Source organism: Caloenas nicobarica, chromosome 3 (genome assembly GCF_036013445.1).
Source record: "Caloenas nicobarica isolate bCalNic1 chromosome 3, bCalNic1.hap1, whole genome shotgun sequence".
Classification (NCBI taxonomy): Eukaryota; Metazoa; Chordata; class Aves; order Columbiformes; family Columbidae; genus Caloenas; species Caloenas nicobarica.
In genome coordinates this window covers 43,551,203-43,570,956 of record NC_088247.1, presented here as the reverse complement: position 1 = coordinate 43,570,956, position 19,754 = coordinate 43,551,203, and the positions used below count along the sequence as shown (strand labels likewise).

The 19,754-nt window shown below is 38.0% G+C and overlaps 1 protein-coding gene across 2 annotated transcripts in view; it reads left to right on the top strand.

Moving 5' to 3' along the window:
• The window catches only part of PNISR (PNN interacting serine and arginine rich protein), a 28,066-nt gene that overhangs the window by 3,003 nt on the left and 5,309 nt on the right, over positions 1 to 19,754 (top strand). For both annotated transcript variants that reach the window (XM_065631188.1, XM_065631187.1), the window contains exons 2-9: positions 9,447 to 9,565; positions 10,887 to 11,072; positions 14,100 to 14,323; positions 15,984 to 16,170; positions 16,467 to 16,657; positions 17,265 to 17,402; positions 18,447 to 18,546; positions 19,242 to 19,295. In XM_065631188.1, coding sequence (XP_065487260.1) covers positions 9,478 to 9,565; positions 10,887 to 11,072; positions 14,100 to 14,323; positions 15,984 to 16,170; positions 16,467 to 16,657; positions 17,265 to 17,402; positions 18,447 to 18,546; positions 19,242 to 19,295 — 1,168 coding nt within the window. In that variant the 5' untranslated portion in view covers positions 9,447 to 9,477. The remainder of the gene's footprint in view (positions 1 to 9,446; positions 9,566 to 10,886; positions 11,073 to 14,099; positions 14,324 to 15,983; positions 16,171 to 16,466; positions 16,658 to 17,264; positions 17,403 to 18,446; positions 18,547 to 19,241; positions 19,296 to 19,754) is intronic.

The window sequence follows — 19,754 nt, the reverse complement described above, 5'->3', positions numbered from 1 at the left end:
AATGACTCACTGAAGAAGTTTTCATAGTGCTTTAATTTTTTTTTCAGTTTGGCCTGTGTTCAGCCTACTTCATCTTGGTAGCACTGTAGATATTAGTCAGACATGCTGGCGTGTGAACCAGCTTTTGGAAAACTTTGCACACTCTGAACAAGCTGTTTTCTTCAGTTCTTTTTCTGGTTCTGTATTTTGGATCTTGGTTACCTACTTGGAAACCCTCTGTTCTTCAATCTGAGCAAGAATAGTTCTGATGTTAAAAAATGGAGTGAAGTAACTGAAATTGACTTCCAGCGTTCCAGTGATACAAAACTATAAATGGCCTGGAAGAATTTTACACGTTTTTTGATGGGACGTCTTGCTAACGGATCCCCGCAGGCACATTGGTGTAGCTTCTGGTTCTCGGGAAGAGAAAAGATGCATAGTATCTGGGTATTAAATACCTGCAACAACTTACGGTGATGCCCTAGGTGATGTAGAGAAGTCTTTGGCCAACTAAAAGTGGGATGGGTGAAACAGAGTAGTAGTCAATATAGTTATTTTAACTGTTTTTTCTGATTTATCGCAACTTAACTCACCCCATAAATGTTTCATTTTCTAATCAGCAACTGAGTATTATATAGTAGTAAGTATTCGTTTTCCCAAGTAAAATGGAAGCTGGTATGTTTTTGTCTGAGTGATGGGTATGTGTTTGTTCTGACTCTGAGTGAATGTGTGTCTATGCCCCTTCTGTAGTAACTCCTCGAGTTCGTTCCTACATGGGTGCACAGGGTGCAGCACTTTTCCATACTCCCAGATCTTTTCAGCTGTGGAGATGTTCTGACTTGCATAGGTGTCCCACATTAAGACCACCAGCCGATGATTCTAGTGGTGCCCTTTCTGCATTAGATTTTGGTAGAGGGGCTCCTCTGGGTGTGTAAGGCCATTTTTCCTTTGCATCTCTCTTTTCAGTCACACCGATTGTATACAGATTCTTCCAGTAAAGTATTCTTTATTCCAGTGACACAGTCATGGAAGAAGTACTCAGTTTATGTTTCCTTCTAGTTTGGAGTACATCGAGATAGATATTCTTGGAGTTTGTACAGTGTCTGTCCTTTATTGACTTTGGGCTCCAGCACGGTTGGATGTCAGTAACACCACGGATGAACTGCTTTGTGTAATTCTTTTGGAGAAACACATGAAGTGTTGGGGTTTTATCCCTAGAGTATTTACCCACTAGTTCTTGTAGCCTCATCAGTGATGTCTATACTATCATGAACCTGAAAAGCAATAGCATAGTGGGAGAAAGGTGGGGGGGAAACAGGTCTCAAGCAACACTATTCAGCTTGAAATCTTTGTGACATTAGTCTGATTCCTGTCTTTCTACTAACTGCTTTGTTCCAGGTGTTGTAAACGTGTGGTTAAATGTATCCTGTTAGCACCTCAACAGTTCCACAAAATTCATCTTGGAAATTCACCATAAACCTTCAGTCACTGTGCTAAAACTTCACAGAGTCAATATCAGCTACCTTGAATGAAAGGAAGAGACCTTACATTAGAATAAGGCATTCACACAAAAGATAAGAGATCAGGCTGCTGATTTCAAGGACCTTAGCTTCTGGAACATCTCCATTTTCCTTTATGTCCATCTCCAGTGCCTAAGCCTGTATGGGACAGAGAAGCTCTGCCCACAGAGTATGTGGTGCTTTTGAGATCCTTCTCAAAGTGTGGCGTGGATGACTCCCTTCAGCCCCAGAATTCCACAAAGAGCATGAGAGACTTATGTACCTTTGCTGTGTGTGTTGTCTTGAGCTCATGCCAAAAGATTACCTAGCTAATGGCACTGATTATTTGTTTCAAAACCACTACTTGCAGTTTATTACAAACCAAGACTTATACCTCTTGGGCTCCTTCCCTTCAGCTACTCTGTAGATCTAATGATAGGAAAAAATTCCTGGCTGCAATGGCAAGTTATCTTAGAGGAGATGGAACATCTGTGTTACCTAGATATCTGACCTGTGAATGGGATATCAAAAAGACTGTATTGTCTTTAAACCTTCGAGTCCAAAGACTAGCTGTGTAGGGGGTCTCAAAGTATGCATGACAGCCTGTGGTTTCAGCTTATTTTTGTGTATTTAGATAATGGATACTTCTTTGCGGAAATGCAGCATCTCTTTGGAAGGCCTGCAAGACAGGATCTTTAGTCACCAGAAGAACTTCTGCAGCCATGTATAGAGCTCAGATTGCAAGTAAAACTTGTCAGGCCATCTCATGTCACATAGGGAGCTGTCATTCAGGGATGATGAGTAACATTATCAAAAAGGTGATGCAACAGCCTCTCTGCTGCATCAGAAAGCACTTGGTTGTTGACTCAGGTTTTGTAGGTTCCAGAATCATCCATCGTTAGTCAACCTCTCTACAGGGTTGAATAAACCAGACTGCCAGATTGTGTCCTGGAGATCTGGTCAAGTGATACTGATGTCTAATGTAGGACTTCCTAACCTTGATCTCTTTAGCTCATGACACAGCAGAAGGTGTGTGCTACTTTCCGCCAAGGGACAGCCTGAGGTAATCTTGCTTCTAACAAATATCCTATTTAATTTAATCTCCCAGAGAATAATTGTTTTTCATTGTCAAGATATTTCACTTCCATGAATTTCCTGGGACAAGCCATTTAGAATCTCCAGAGCTCTTCTGCATAAGCTGTTCATGTGCAAGGTGTTCTGCGTAGTTCAGATGCTGTGTAACATTCACGTTAGGGTGAAGCGTATTGTCACAGTGATAGGAGGTTCTTGGAGCAAGAGTGAGTCTGCTAGATGTACTCACCTGGCTAGCTAGGTATGATTAGTTATCTTCCTGATGCTTTTCTGGAACTGAGCTAACTTGTAAGTCTTTGTGCTTATTGTCTTGGACTGTCTGCATGAATTGGAGCAATTCAGATTATCCATTAGCTCTATTAAATTCTATTTAGAGGCTGGTCTCGCTTATCTTTCCAGGGAAAATTTCTTGATGTTTTTCAGTTCTGATGCAGCCAGTGTCATGAGGCATGTAAGGAAAAGAGCATCTCCAGGATGACACATGGTCTTTGTCTTTTGACATTTGCAGGACTCAGCCTCACTCCCTAAGAATGCTCCTCCATGTTCTTGAGTGGTCCGAGCATAGTTACCTCTGCACAAGTGTTGTTGAACTGGATAATGGATTTTATGAGCTTACACTATGAAACTGCCAAGGCAGAGTTGTCTGAGGAATCTGAGTGAGTCCATTGGAGTTCAAGTTGTGTGGGTGGCCTTGTCTAAAAAATGGACTCATCTTTGACATCAGTGGGAAACTAACTATGGGGACCTTCATCAAGTGCTGTGCCATCAGGAAATTGTCAGGAAACCATGCTCTACTTGACAGGGTGGCATTCCTGTCAGTGTGCAAGTCTGTAATTTGCTTCAAGGTAACTGAACTGTGTTTTGTCTGGAGTGCTGGGGGGACTCTCCCAGAGTTAAAGGTGAGCATGTGAATTATCACTCAAACTCTGGTTACTGGTAAGCAGCTTCTAATTGTAAACTTTTCAGTGTGTGTGTTGTGTCTGAACACGATACAACTGTATCAGAAAATATCTTATTTTGCAGACAAATAGGCAGGTTAAAGGAGAGAAACTGTTCTTTTAGGAAAAAAGGTAACATCGAGGTGTAATCTGTAGCTGAGATGCACATTGCAATTGAGTGGAAAGGTGCCTTTAAAAGTATCTCTTCTTTCTGTATCTTAACCTAGCTTTTTGTTGGGTGAAATACTAAAGTATAGTAGAGAGTTTGACACCAGCTTTATATTTTTCTGGGTGTTGTTGGCTCTCAGAGGTTGCTATTTGCTGAGGATCAAGGTAAGTCCTATCTATGCCACTATGTCAGCCTTCATCGCCAGCATTGGAGCTTTCACCAGCAATCCTCTCAAAGGTGGCATGTTTTAGTACCATTTATTTGCTATAATGAAACTTCGTCAGATTGTGCCTTTGAATAAAGTTCCCATAGGCCCAGCCTTTGAATAGGAATCCCCCTCCCTTTTTTTAAAACACAGAACAGGTTTCAGAACATGTCTACTCTTAAGAACTCTAGTAAAATTTTAAGATACCACATTAACTTTTCCTAATGTTAAGTACATGTAACTTAAATGTGAATTGATGGGTTGCTTTTCCCCATGTGATTGTGTTTCTGTATTAAAAAAAATATATAATTATGAATCGGCTCTGTTTCTTCGTTGGTAAACAGATCTTTAATAGATTTGGGTTCCTGTTTTGTGATCTGGCATCAGGGAATGTGTCCTGGTTTTGGCTGGGACAGAGCTAATTTTGTTCCTAGTAGTTGGTATAGTGCTGTGTTTTGGATTTAGTCTGAGAAGAATGTTGGTAATGCACTGATATTTTGTTTGTTGCTAAACAATGTTTATACCAAATTAAGGACTTTTGGGTAAGGAGGCTGGAGATGCACAAGAAGCTGGGAGGGGGCACAGCCAGGACAGCTGACCTCAACTGAGCAAAGGGATATTCCAGATATTCCATACTGTATGATGTCATGCTTAGTACATAAACTAGGGAAAAGTTAGCCGGGTGGGCACTGCTCAGGAACTGTCTGGATATTAGTCGATGAGTGGTGAGCAGTTGCGTTGTGCATCACTTCTTTTACATATTCTATTATTAGTAGTATTATTAGTAGTATTTTTCCTCTCTGTCCTATTAAACTGTCTTAAACCCCGAGGTTTACCTTTTGTTTTTCCCAATTCTGTGCCCCATCACGCGGTGGGGATGGGGAGTGAGCGAGCAGCTGTGTCAGGTGTTTAGCTGCCTGCCAGGTTAAACCATAACACCAATAAACATTCTTTTGTTCATTTGTGTTTGCCGGAGAGAGCAAGCAGAAAGGCTCTATCCAATAGAACAGCTAAGTAAAAGAACCTTAACCCATCATCATAAGGGAGGGCAGTATCTGCATTTTCCTTTGCAAATAGGTACCTGTAAAATGGGTCCATTCTTTGAACCTGTTTTGTTTTCAAAATGTGTTGCATACACTGGTGACATTGGAACCAGGGTTTCTTAATGACTTCTTGGTTGATATACCTCCCTATTAGTAAGCAAATGTTTTGCTGATATTTGAATTTAGTAGATTTTAGCCAGTATTCACCCTCACCCCCCGCCCATCCAGTTGAAAATAAAGCTTGTTTTGCTGTGATTTGCATGCTCTGCTGTGTATTTGGCCCTGTGTCACTAGTGGGAAGTGGGCTCAGAGCTGTCCATTGTGTTTACGTGAAGCCTCTTTCTTTCAGGTGATGCTGATTTGGGAACTTTACAAGAAATCAAAACTCCTCTATAATTAGTGTGGTGGGAGAGGACTTTGATCTCTTTTCTCCATTGTTACTACTTGATGTGTCTCAGGAAGACGCTTCTTGTCACGCACATTTGTATAAGAGGTTTCAGCTGTTTCAAGCCTTTGTGTTACAGATTTGGTGAGGGAGAGGCGTTGTTTTTTGATTTGGGGTTTTTTGCTTTTTTCCCCCTCTGTATCGGGGACGAATCCTTCGCAGTACTTTTAAAATTCCTGAGAACAGACTACATTTTCTTCGCTGTGTTTTGCGAGTTCTTTTAGAAGTAGTTTGTGCCCTTTCCAGTATTATGGCACTGAGGTTCAAAAGTGTTACTTTTGTAACCCTCACATCTGGTTTATTCATTATGGTAAGACTCGCATTGATCTGTTTTTATTTTTGACATCTTCAAAATAGCATCACTAGCAAAGGAAAACACGTCAGTGATGTCTCATGGGACAATACTGAGCTTCTGTTGACAAGTTCTTATTATACTCAGTAAAGTTTCACAAGCAGTACACAAAGGTACATTACTTTTACGTAGGAGTAACATAAAATAGCCCACGTGCACATAAGTTAATAGATGTGCATGTATATAAGATTTATTTAGTTATTTTTTAGAGTGAAAAAGCAAGGAAATCTGTTTCTCAGAAAGTGATGGTGTCCTGCTGTTTCAGGTCACCATATAGAAGGAGGCCTTAGAAAAAACCTCTTCTATTCACTGGCTTTGAATAGTGCATATTAAAATACATTATTTAGTTTTCAATACTAAAAGTATTTGAATACATGTGGTCGTCTCTTTTGGCCAGTATATCTTAAGGTTAGTTTTATAAACATTATAATATGGTGATTTTGTCCTTTTGTTACCCAGTTCCTGTTTCTGTCCAAAAAATAGCACAACGATGAAGATGAAATACGTTTGAAATAGTTTGGGCCAATTTTCACTTGATATTTGAAAAAGGGCTTTTTGTGTGTACATATACAGATGCATAAGAAAGTGATATAATTGCTTAAATATTTGCATAGTACACATTTCTGATTAGTAAAGAAAGTTTTTACACTAAATTTGCTATTGAATATATGTACTTGAAAGCCAGCATGTTTGGTAGTTGCCAACCTATGAAAATCAGCATTTCTTCAGGAAAACAGTGAAAGTACAAACGCAGTACAGAATTAAAAGCTTTCAAATACAGTTCACAAACTAAAATTAGCAGTTTCAAGTGGCAGTGATATAAAAGCAGTCTGCTCTGGATGGCATAAATGGAATTAACCAAATGTTGAGGTTCTTCAGAGTTTTACACAGTTGTTGCTGTCTTGTCATACTGTTGTGCATCAGAATAGAAATTGGCTCCGTGTCTTGATCTCTTGCTTTGCACTTCCCCACCTGATTTCTCTTCCCAAAACAGTGACAATAAGGTGAAATAATCTCTCTGGGGAAAGCTGAAGACTCTAGGCCATGTTATAGTGCAGAGTGATGGAGAAGCAGCTATGTATGCTAACAGAGCCCAACTGGGGTTTTTCCTCTGGCCCTGAAGCCAGCTGGCACTGAATGAGAGTCTCTGACCTTCCAAACCAGAACAGACACATCCCAGCTGCCCACTGGGTCCCAGGTCAGTGCTGACACATGAAACATGCCTGGGAGCAGCCAGAGAAGTGCAGGTTATCTCTCCCCGTCCTGTCCTCCCCTCCTCCCCCCAAAAAAGAGTTAATTTATTTTAACACCTTGTAAAATAGTAAGATAGTCACGGTCTTAGGGGCAGGTTATACAGAGGAGATTTGGAATAATTTGTTACCTTAGATCTCCATACACTCCAAACTAATGCTTCAGTTTGTCCATAGAGAGAGAAAAAAGACAAAAAGGGTAGAATACTAAGCATCCTTTTCAGTGCAGAATCCATAAGAACCAGATAACTGGTAAGTGTTTTAACAGGTACAAAAGTTTGTTACAAGCTAACTGCATTAGCTGGAGCTTGCAAAATAAATCCTGAATGTCCAGGATTTTAAGACAGAGATATAGGCAGTCGAATAAAAATAAATCTCACCTGATCCAATCAAGTAAAATCTGTGTGTAGGAGGTTCCTGTTCAGATGAATTTGTAGAGGTACTCTTAATATTGCTGCACTTCCATAATTTCTTTAACTGTTTGAAAAATTGGGATTTTTTTTTTTGGCATTCAGTTATATGCAGACCTACCTCTTAATTATTGGTTGAACAATTTAATCTTCTAAATCTTTTGCTGAGTTTATTTTAGTGAAATTTCACAGGTAAAACAAACAAAACCCACCAACAACAAAAAAAACCACAAAAGAAAAAAACACTGTCTTCACCTACTAAAAGTTTGAATATCATAAAGAAAAGTTTTAAAAAAATACAAACAAACAAAAAACCCAACCAAACCAAAAAAACTCCCACCAACTTAATTTGGCATGAAAAGATTGTGAAAGTAGAAAAGTAGGTTTTGCCCAGTACTCCCACCCAGTTCCCAAAGTTGATCTGGTCTTATTTAAAGCCCTCAAAGATGCATTTGCAACTGAATTTTTCTGAGCCATGCGTACGCAGATTTTGCACTGGCTTGAATGTAAGCAATCTCAAACCAAAGGTGATCTACTGTTTTTCAGGTTAAAAGTAAAATTTGACGATGTAAAATACAAGCTTACATTCACCTCTGCATGACCCAACACCCCATGATGTTGCATACAGCTTTTTTTGCCATGCATTCTTGTAGCGTGATGCTCTCTTCCCATGCAGTCACGCAATTATTTGCAGGAATGCGTAAGCACGAGATTCCTTTGCAGGCAGGATCTGCTCTAATTGCTCTGCTTGTGTCCGCCGAATGCCGGCTCTGTTCTGTCCATGGGGCTGGGGCAGTGTTCCCAGCCGGCCACCCCAGGGGCTGCTCCGAGCCGGTGTCGTCTGGAGCAAACAGGCTGTTTTCATCTGTTCTGTACCACACTCTGCTGTGAGCATTGTCTAGGTCTTGTGTGCGGCTCCTGTGACCTTAAGGGATGAATTTTTCTCTGTTTCTTTTATGTTTGGAGTGTTTGAAACAGCCTACATGGTTGGTAGTTTTCTACGGCATGAAATCAAGGGTTGTGTGTTGGGCAGTGTGAGGTTATATCGACTGAGAGTAGAAAGCCTGTTGAGGAGTTGTTTAACAGAGGGGGGTCACACTCGGTGTAGTCTTACCTGTACTGGTATTTGGGAACAGTTATTGGAGTGAAGTGTTCCCAAAACTGCCCAGGCTTTGTCTTCAGAAAAGCAGTTTGGAGCAGTGTGCCTGGCCGCTCTCTGGTCCTCCGTGTGTAGCAGGTTGGGCGTACACTGGAGATACAAACGTGTGGAAGGAACTGGTGTGCCATTATAGACTTACCTACCTGGCAGACTGCTGAGCCTCATTAAACTCCTGTAAAGCTCGTCCTGGAGCTTCACTTACAGCAGGGTCTGGAGCTCCCTTCAGGTCCAAGGACTGCTGCTGCCAGCTCACTGAGAAAGTGCAACACTGCACCAAAAATGTTCCTGGTGATTTTAAAGGAATGTATTGTAAATGAACAATTAAGCGGTTATTTTTATTTTTTTTTTTTCTTTCTCAGATTTGAAGGCATATATTATTTAGAAATTATAATGAGCCTGTACAGTGCATAAAATACATATGGGGCACCGTCTTGTATCTGTGCAGTTCTCCAGCACAGTTGTTAATGATGTGTTTTGCCATTCGGTGACTTTCCTTTGCCTCACTTAACAGCCTTGCATGACACTTGTATAGAAAAATACACATCTTTTCCGTAAGAAACAGGCAAGGATATCATTTAAGTAATGTCTTATATTTTGACTTAGTTTAAATTGCATTTATTGTCAGATGAGTTTTTGTCTTACAAACTCGTTATATCTCTCCTTGAACATCATTTTGTAGTTAATTTATTTCAAAAAATACGGAGAAAGCATACTAGTCTTCTGAAATCTTACAGTAATGTTTTCAGATATTACTCTAAAGGATGAACTGTTTCCTCCAGCTTAAAATATTAAGCCAGCATTGCTTCAGCTTGCTTTGCAAGGCTTAACTATATCTGCACTTATGTAAGTTTCAGTTATGTGATATTTCATGGGCATCTATTTAAACATACAACTATTATTTTTAGTTGAAATATAGACTATATAAAGACTTAAAAGATGTGGGATCAAGGTGGACAACCTTGGCAGCAATGGCCTTTGAACCAACAGCAGTGGATGCAGTCATTTCAACACCAGCAAGATCCAAGTAAGTATATAGAAAGCTTTGGGGATTGTTTTTAATTTGTTGTCATTTGAATTTTTTAGTATTTGTTACAGAGCACGATGGATAGTTGCTTTTTTTTTTTTTGTAGCTGCTATCAAGATAATACATTTATGACGTTCTTCTCCAAATGTTTTGGCATAGTTAATATTTAATATGCAAAATAAAGGCAAGCCACCTGAGTTATCCTGGAGAAATGATCAACATTATGCCAGTCATACAGATCAACATTTAGACCTCATGTAGTTTTTACAGAATCTGTATCCATGTCAGTTCTTTAGCCAGGCTGAATCTTTTATTTGAGCAAATATCTGTGGCAGATGTACTAATGCAGATGTATACACAAAAAGCTCTCGCTGTAAGATTAGTATTTGTTTTAGATTGCAGCAGTGATGACCATGATCTCTTGTTTGGATTTTTTCCCTCACTGAAAACAAACAACCCCCCCCAAACCCAAACAAACAATAAAACAATGAACCAACCAGACCCAACCAAAACAAGCCAAACAAAACAAACAAGCAAAACCAGACACACAAACACAAACCCCAAAACAAGCACTCCTTTTTAACAATAAAACGTAATTTACCTTAAATTGAGAGTGAAGTGACAACAATTCAAAGTACCAAGAGAAATACAGAAAAGGATTAAGAGAATGGAGGACTACATTTGATACTCAGGCAGGGTGATCGGGCACGCTGGTTTTACATTGCTTTCTGTCACTTCAATTTCTGTAACTTCACTAGAGAGATTTCCTGACTTGCTAATGAGCAGAAGACTTATAGTGTCCTCATCTGAGAGTGCAGTTTATTTACTTACTGATAGGAATGGTAGTTAAAAAAGAGAGGAGAGAACTGTAACATAAATAACATTCCAGAAATCGGGAGTTATACAAGGAATCTACATTGCAAGATGTAGTTTTCCAGTGATATCTCTTTCTTAGACTTGAATCATCAGGAATTTAGAATTTGAAGCTAGATGTATTTCTTTCTTATATCAAAATAAGTTCACTTGTGAAAAAAGTGTATTACTACCACCCGTTCAGTGCTAATGTGAACCTAAAATAATCTGCTTTATGGAGTTTTGAACATATGCAGAGAAACTACTTCAGCAAGTATGTACACTTTGACATTTGCTTTCAATTTGTTTTACTGTACACTGTGAGTAAGTTAATGGTACTCATGGTATAATACTTGCTGAAGGTAAATGTTGCCCGTTTCTCTTGAGCAACGAGACATGTAATTGAGAAACAGTGTTAAACTTCAGACATGTGAATACTAACCTTTTAAATTTCCTCTGTTTATTTTAGGCCAGATTGACTGGGCTGCATTAGCTCAAGCATGGATTGCTCAGCGAGAAGCCTCAGGGCAGCAGAATGTAGTGGAACAACAAGGAATGATGCCAAACGGACAGGATATTTCAGGAATAGAGTCTGGTCCAAACAACCATAATAATTTTCAGGGGGATCCCAACTTCAACAGAATGTGGCAGCCAGGTTTGTTTTTCGTTCCCATTCATTCATTTTTCTCATGTAATGAAATTCTATTCTTGTCAGACATTTTGGGATATGAATGTGCCCTGTCCCTCAGGTTTCAAGATGCAAAACTACCAGTAGCATCTACTAATTAACTGAGTATCACAGCTGCTACTTTCCAGTCAAGTGTTCCACAAAATGGGTAACAGTACAGGCACGAAGGTCTGATAACACAACTCAGTAATCTCTGTATAAAATGTAAAAAATGGCTTATAATATACATATGCAAAAGATTTGTTCTGTCCCTGAACGTTGTAGAAAGATAAAATGCGAATTGCAGTTACATACTTATTTCCCTGGATCTTACTCTTACATCTTATGTGTTTTGTTGCCTGTTCTTCTGCAGCAGGAACAGCAGCACTGGAGGCAACAGGATGCCTCAGAATTAAAGAGCATCTGTTGCTCTCTCCTGTAGTGTAATACCTGCTTTTGGCACGATCTTGACATGTAATCTGAGTTCACAGTGTAACTAGCAGATGCTGGTTTCAGGTGTCTTAAATCGTTGAAAAAGGAGATAAGCAAAATTCTGGGAGTAAAATATATTTTTATTACATGTTTTGTATATTTAGTATTTGCCCTTTTTGACTTATGTATGAGATTGTAATCTGCGTAATTTTTGATTGAATGCTTCTGTTAGTATAGAATATTTTCAGTCCCTTGTAACTTCCTCAAAAATTCAGTTTTGGCCAAAAAAGTAATTTTCTTTTTAAAACTTCATAGAAGAACACTGGCAATAAGCAGGGGGTAGAGATTGGGTATTTTCTGCTAAGAATTTTTTCTGAAGTTGTGTTCTGAAAGTCTTCTGAAAGGTTTTTTATATCACCACTCTAGAACACAATTTGAAATGTGCGAGCAAGGTAGTTAGTCAGCCTGCATGCATGCCTTCTGTTGTCTCGGTGAAAACTGTGGTTTTTTGCTTGATTCTGTTAATGACTGAAAGAATAACACCTCCAGTTTTCACTGTGACTATTCAAATTCGTCTATGTGCAGTGTTTAATGAAAGTAGGGTTAAAATGTCATTGGGGGTATAACAGAAATGAGGTAGACATCAGGTTTCACTTAAGTTTAACCTGCCTGCCCTGGGCTAGGATTTATTGTAGCCACATGTAAGAATTTTAACTTTACTATGTGTCAGAACATAGAGGGTATTCTAGCTGTATTTCTGTATAGTAAGTAGAGGTTTTCACAGAAATACTGTGTCGTTATGGGATAACTTGTTTTTCATATGATCCTGTGGTGGTGAGTTCTTCCTTCAATGCTTTTTTGTTTGTGAAGTGAAAGAGAATAATATCTTAAGTAGTAGTTTTTGCAAATAGTCACAGAATGATAAAACAGAGGAAGACATTTCACTGATAATTATAAATGTTAGGAGCCCAAGCTCACCCAGAAAATACAGAACAGGAAAACATCTTAGATCTAGGAGTGAGAATAATGTATCACCTTTTGTTAATGGAAAACAATGTGCCAATGCATTTTGTTGTCATTGGGTATATCATTCAAAGAATATGCTGTTTTCCCATTTTTTAAACACTGATAAAGACCATGCTGATATGGATATGACCCAGCTTCCCTTAATTAAGGCAATATGATTCTTAATGCGTGAAAGTAGTCACAGCAAACAAACTAAACCATAACATGTGTGTTTAGCTCAAGTTCTCTTCATGTGTTTACTCTCTTTCTACAAAGCTTCATCTTTCTTCAGCTCCTTCCAAGTTTCTTTTTGGATCCAAAAGTGCCTTACACGCTACTAATAAAAAAGCAAAATGACAATCTGAAAATGAACTGTGTAACTAGCATCATGAATGCCTCATTTTGAAGGCATTCATGTTCCACAGGTGAAAACAGGATCTGTTGCATGTGACTTTCAAGCTTTCAAGTCAGTTGACTTGAAGGAAACTGGGCATTTAAATACTGTCAAATATTAACACAGATATTTATGAACATTAACTCTTGTAAGCTATACTTAAAGGATTCTGTCCCTTAGAATATTTTAGGGATATTGACTCTGGGGAAAGATTTGATTAATCAGCTAAACATGACCTACCAGGATGACAGTGAGGGTGAAACAAGTGATACAATATTTGAAGATACACAAGGAAAAAAAAAAGAACAACCAAGTAGAAAAGCTGTGTTAACCCTTTTATTTGCTACAGTAGTGGATCCAATTATGATGCAGTTTGGAAAGACAGTAAAAATTAGAAAAATTGAAAGAATTATTAAAGGACTGGATGGAAGGTAGGAGTTAACCTGAGAGGTGAGGTATTAATATTACTTCTCTTACTGGGGAAAGCTACAAGGGGATTCTGTTGTAGTCTGTAAGTATCTTCATAGTGGACATAATTTTTAGACGGATTTCTTAAGAAGACAAAGCTTATGGCCACATGTTATTAATTCATTCCTTAAACCCTTTCACTCTGTTATCCAGTTGTAGCTTATGTTTGAGGGCTTATGATTAGAGCTTATGCTTGGACCTGTGCTAGATATTGGAGAATCCCGGGAGTTATCCACTCTGAAGACACAAGACTTTGGAAAGCAGATTTCTGTGGTTCTGCTGCTCACAAAATCATTTGCTTTCCATAATGGGTCTTGTAAGTCTATTATGCAAAGGAATAAAATAGTTCATTACTTTGGAAGTTGAAACAACATAGAAACAGAGAAGTAGGAGCAGTTCTTTAAAAGTGTACACGATTTGTAAGTGGTATAGTGGACTCAGTATCGCTGGAAATTTATAAAAAGAAATGTACAGTGTGTCTGTCCAGTTCTGCCCCCCTGTGTTTTAGTTCAGCTACAGCTATTTGTGTTTCCTTCGTTTAGTTGAAGAAATTATTGAAACAGTGTAATACAGTCTGTAGATTGATGATTCTTTATAACTTCTTCATCTGTGTTGCTTTGAGGAGCCTTGTGATAAATACAAGAACACTGAGTGATTTGACGACTCATATAAATCATACTAACTTGGTATTGAATTGTATTCTGAATCCTAAACAGAATGGGGAATGCCTCACCAGCCCCCTCACCCACCTCCAGATCAGCAGTGGATGGCTTCAACCCCAGGTCAAATGGAAATTGTTCCTCCATCTGAAGACAGCAACAGTCAGGACAGTGGGGAATTTACTCCTGACAACAGGCATATATTTAACCAGAACAATCACAACTTTGGGGCACCTCCCGATAACTTTGCAATGGGGCCAGTGAACCAGTTTGACTATCAGGTGAAACATATTTGTTGCTTTAGTATTGTAGACGCGCAGAGTCCCTTCCGTGGATGTGTTCCTCTAATATCATCTAGCGGCGACTTTCATTCTTCAGTTCTACAAACATCTACAGAATCTGTTATCTGCTAAGATACATTTTTACCAAATACGTTACAGAAGAGACTTTAGAGTTTTCAGTTCCGTTTTGAGGCCAAAGTGGGTTTTTTTTCTATACTAGCAATGAGAAGTGGCTGTTGTCTGCAATATTAAAATGAAGCACTGTGTTCCAGTATATGAATTAACATTATGTAGATTTGTGGGGTTTAAAAAAAAAAAAAGGAAGAAGAAGAGGGGAAAAAAGTAAAGTTCAGAAATAGATACTTAAATATATCAGATAATGTACTATAGGGAACAGTCCTGTATTTGCAGGGAGATAGACTGGATGATCCATTGATCTTTTCCATATCTATCTACTGTGATTCTTTGAATAAACAATGGTATTTCTAAAAAAAATCCACAGCCAGTTTTTTCTTAATTCCGGCATATAAACTGCATACCATAATAAATCTGTAGGTGGTTTTAGCACTAATGATAGCAGGGGGCATTGCACAAATCTTGAAATACAAACAAGTTTTGGATCTTCCCCCTATTTTCAATACTTTCCTTTCCAAATTCTTGATATAAATGACAAACTGTACCTGTTAAAACACCTGCCTTCTGTTTGTAAACAAACCCAAGGGAAGATGGGCAGCAATGTGTTTCTGTCTTCTGGCCTGCTTTTCTCTTATTAAATTCTCTTGTTCAGCAATATTGTTAGGAAGTGAACTAATAATTTTCAAATACACTAGTTTATTATAATTTCCTTTGTTTACTATTGTGGGACCAACTCTTTAAAATTAATTTCTCAAAATACTACAGAAGACTTGTTTTGCAGCAAATAACAGAGGGATGCTTGACCAAAAATTGTAGTGGAAGAGTGCTTCTGCCACTAGTGATTTAAATAGCCAATAGAATATACTTTTCAAGAAATAACGCTATAACTTTCTTCCTAAACGTTCTCCTCTTAATTAGTTTCATTAGGCATTTCTGGGCAGCAAATATTAAAACAAGCCCCACCTCATGTATGCCTCAAGACTTGTGACTTTTGGATTGTATACATCTTGCTCAGAATCCAGGATCTGTCCTAAACTTGCATACTTATGCATTTAATATTTTAATCAGTCATACCAATAACATCTGTGAATGATTACAGTGCACAGTGCAAAATTGTTGTGTAATAAAAGCTTGAACTTATCATTTTTGTCCTTGTGTTGTAGTTACAAGGAAAGTCTGCTAGCATAGCTAGACTTTTCAACCTCAGTTTTGTATACTCTTCATTTAACTGCATGCTCTGACGATAAGCTGGCAAGGAACTGCTGGAGATAGATGGTGATTATAGGGCTTAATGTTTAGCACAATATTAAAAGAGGTTGGCTGAAGCCCTTTCAGCTTCATTAGTATCCCTACTTATTAAGTATTTAAGGAAAACTTCTTGGGGACCACAGAAAAAGAGATTGAGAGATATCAGTAGCCTAGAAATCGTGGATTCCTACTTGCATGGATTTCTGTAGACCAACTTACGCACATGCCGTATTTAGTGTTGCCATGTGAAGAAAAATAAACTGCATTACTCTTTCAGCATGGGGCTGCTTTTGGTCCACCTCAAGGTGGATTTCATCCACCTTATTGGCAGCCAGGACCACCAGGGCCGCCAGGTCCACCAGCACCTCCTGCACCTCCTCAAAACCGAAGGGAGAGACCCTCATTCAGAGACCGACAGCGTTCACCTATTGCGATGCCTGTGAAGCAGGAGCCTCCACAGATTGGTACATGTTAACCACTCCTTAATGAAAAATCATAAAAGCTGTGTTGTAAAAAGAATAGCAAAATTTGAAGGCTTGCTTTTTTTCCATAATGTAAAAAAGAAGGGAAAGAAAAAGCTATTATAGATGGGTTTTTTTCCCCACAGTCAGCTGTGTGGCTTGTTTGAATTGGTTGGAGGGTTTACTTCTTTTCTGAGTGGGTTTTTTTTTTCTTTTCTTTTTTGGGGGAAGGTGGTTTTTTTGGGTTTTTTGGATTTTTTTTTTTAAATCTTACAAAACCACAAACCTTGCTTATATAGATGCTGTGAAGCGTAGAACTCTACCTGCCTGGATTCGTGAAGGCCTGGAAAAGATGGAACGAGAAAAACAGAAAAAATTGGAAAAAGAGAGGATGGAGCAGCAACGTTCACAGATGTCTAAAAAAGAAAAAAAGGAAAGTGAGGAGGCTGAAGAAGGGGATGGCCCACGGTTACCTCAGAAAAGTAAATTTGTAAGTAGAAGGGTTTGCTTTTTGTTCGGGTTTGTATTTCCTGAAAGGTATCAACTTTTTGGTCTCTTCCAAACAGAAACTGTGTATTCCTGGTGATCTCTTTGTTTGTGTTGCTTAAAGTTAAGCTGATGGTTTGTTGATACTTAATTGGTGTTTTGAAGTTGTTAATGTCTGAGAGGCAACAGTAAATTATTTTATCTGTAGTAGAAAAGAACAAATGATTAAGTTGGGCTTTTTTCTTTTCTATATTTTGGGAACATACGTAGACTTTAGGGGTTTCAATTCTAAATCAGTAGCTGGAAAAATTTGGATACGTTTATTTGCTGAAGTGAGCCCATTTAGGAAGCCTTGTGTTGCCTTCACATTAGCAGTTACCTGATTTGTTTGCAGTTCGGAGTACCTGTCTGGCAGTGAACTGCAACTATGTACTTAGCTCACATGGCTAGAGAGATATCTGCATGTTTATTAGGAGGGGAGAAAATAAATAGTTTTATGATAAACATAATACAGATTTCAGTATGAAGTAAATCAAGTCGACTATCATAAATAGAAAATACTGAGTTTCACATCTAAGATTTTCCTGAAATGCATGGTGTTGTTCTTGTAGGACAGTGATGAGGAAGATGAAGATGCTGAAAACACAGAAGCTGTAAGTGTTGGGAAAATCAGCAGGAGTCCATCCCCAGCTCCTCAAGAGGAGCAAAGTGAACCAGAAATGACAGAAGAAGAAAAGGAATATCAAATGGTATTAATAATGTAGTTTGCACTAAGTATTTCTGTCTATTTGCTCATATTTTTTGAGCGTAGCAAAGTAGAACACTTCTCTGCCTGATACTGCCAATAGAGAAATAGTACACATCATACAGTGAAGGTCGATTATATTTGCGTGTCTCTTTATAATGCTGTCTTTCTCATATAGGCACAGATACAGGTTATGGAACTCATATTTAGGATATTAGCGAAAAAGTGTTAATGACTATAATCTTTACGTGGATCACTATTAATTCTGTGGTTTTGTTTCACTTGTCAAATTCCTGAAAACTTTTAATGATTAAGTGCACTCGTCTGAATCTATGTTTCAACCTCAGTTCCTGTGAAAGGGAATTTAAGAAATATATTCTTGCAAAGAAATGTTTAAAATCTAAGTCCTAGACCAGCAACAGTTTCACTGTGTTTGCAGAAACTTTGTACTTCAAAACCACAGTTGTGTGCCAATTGTACAACTGAAACCTAGTTAATGAAGGCCCTGGATTCTAAAAAGTTTGCGGAATATATTTTTGTAAAGCACATGACCAGACTGAGCAGCTTGGAGAGCTAGCTACCAACATTTCAATTTTTGTAGTAAATATGTAATAATAAAATCCTGTATAGGTAACCTCTGATGAATTGTGCAGGATTGGGATCAGTGAAACAGCATACCAGCCAGAAATGTGCTCTCTATTTTTTGAAGGAATAAATGGGATTGGTCTAAGTATGTTTCTGATTTACATATTAATCTGTTGTATCATCTTTGACATTAGGCATCAGTGCTGTAGATAGCTGTGTAATACATGTGAATACAGTTCACAGTCAAAATACAAACTGTTCTGAAAGTTTTGAAATCAGGTCAAATTTAAACAATTTCAGACTTAAGTTTTTAAGTCACGTCTGTTGAAAGAAATCATTATGTGAAATGTGCAGGAGAGTACTTTCATAGCTGTTAAGAGAAGTGAAATTCTGTGGATATAAGTTGAATGCAGCATTTATTCAAGAGGTTCTTGGCCTTTGTTGTATATACACTTTTCTTCAGATGATGCTGACAAAAATGCTGCTGACAGAGATTCTCTTAGATGTCACAAATGAAGAAATTTATTATGTGGCCAAAGATGTTCACCGTAAAGCAACTAAAGGTATGCCAGGTCTTTATAAATTTTTTTTTTAGTTTCTTCTGTGAATATTTTATATTTGCATGTTTCTAGAACATTTAACCTCCATAGTTGTCCCCCAAGAACAATTCCAGTATAATGCATCCAACTTGGTAGAGTTCAAATACAGTAATCATGTACTGTTGTCCTGTGCAGTGTATTGTGAGTTACTTCAGTTATTCCATTTCTTTCATACAATTCATTTATTTAGTTAAAACGGTACTTGTTTGTCAATGGCTCTTGAGTTGTAGCTGTTTCTTAATGCTATCGTCTTTATCTCAAGTTCTTAGATGTTCAGAACTAAAAAGAGACAAACTTTGTGTCCTCAGTAATTCATTTGCTTTCACTATTAACATGTATTTACATAACAGATTTTTTTAACATAACTGAGTTAATCTAAATATGTAACTACTGAAACTTGAAAACTATGCGCAGATGCTGTAACTTGGAAAGTGATTTATATGTTTGTTTTTTTTCTGTTCACTATTAATTTGCAGTTCTAAATCTTCATGGTCAGAAAATCTAGAATTGGTTTTAAATGGATGATGCGTTTTTAATGTTTCTTCTCTCCCTCCAAAGAACAGCAATAGTAGTAGATTTAACAATACCATAGACTCATGACTATGAAATCGTGGCTATTTGTGTTAACATGTTGTTCCTGTTGTTGATGTGATACAAAGCTCCTGCAAAACAGCTGGCACAGTCCAGTGCACTGGCTTCCCTCACTGGACTCGGTAAGTATGTTCCTTATTTTTGAGAGGGCTTAGAGGGGGAGTTTCACTCTTGCCTTGAGTTTCTAGAAATTGCATTTTGAAACTAGATTTTAATTGACTGGGAGCATGGGTCACTTTCCAATAACTTTATCAGCACCTTTGTTTGTTCCACAGGTAATCCTACTGATGTAAGTGGGATGGTTTTTGGAGTAAAGGACTAGTCAGTGTGAGTTAGTGTATGAGAGTCTTGCCCTAATTTTGAAAATACATAAAAACTGTAGATAAATTTACTTTTCAAAGTGTGATTGTTTCAGAAGCACACTGCAGTCTTCAGAAAGAGGAATACTGGTTTATATTTTTTCTGCTATTTAGATCCATCCAAACAAGAAGGGAAAGTTGGTAGAAGAGTAATGTGAAAGTCTATAAATAAAAATATTATAATCTTTGGAATTATTATTTTATTGAAAAGTTACATAGGCA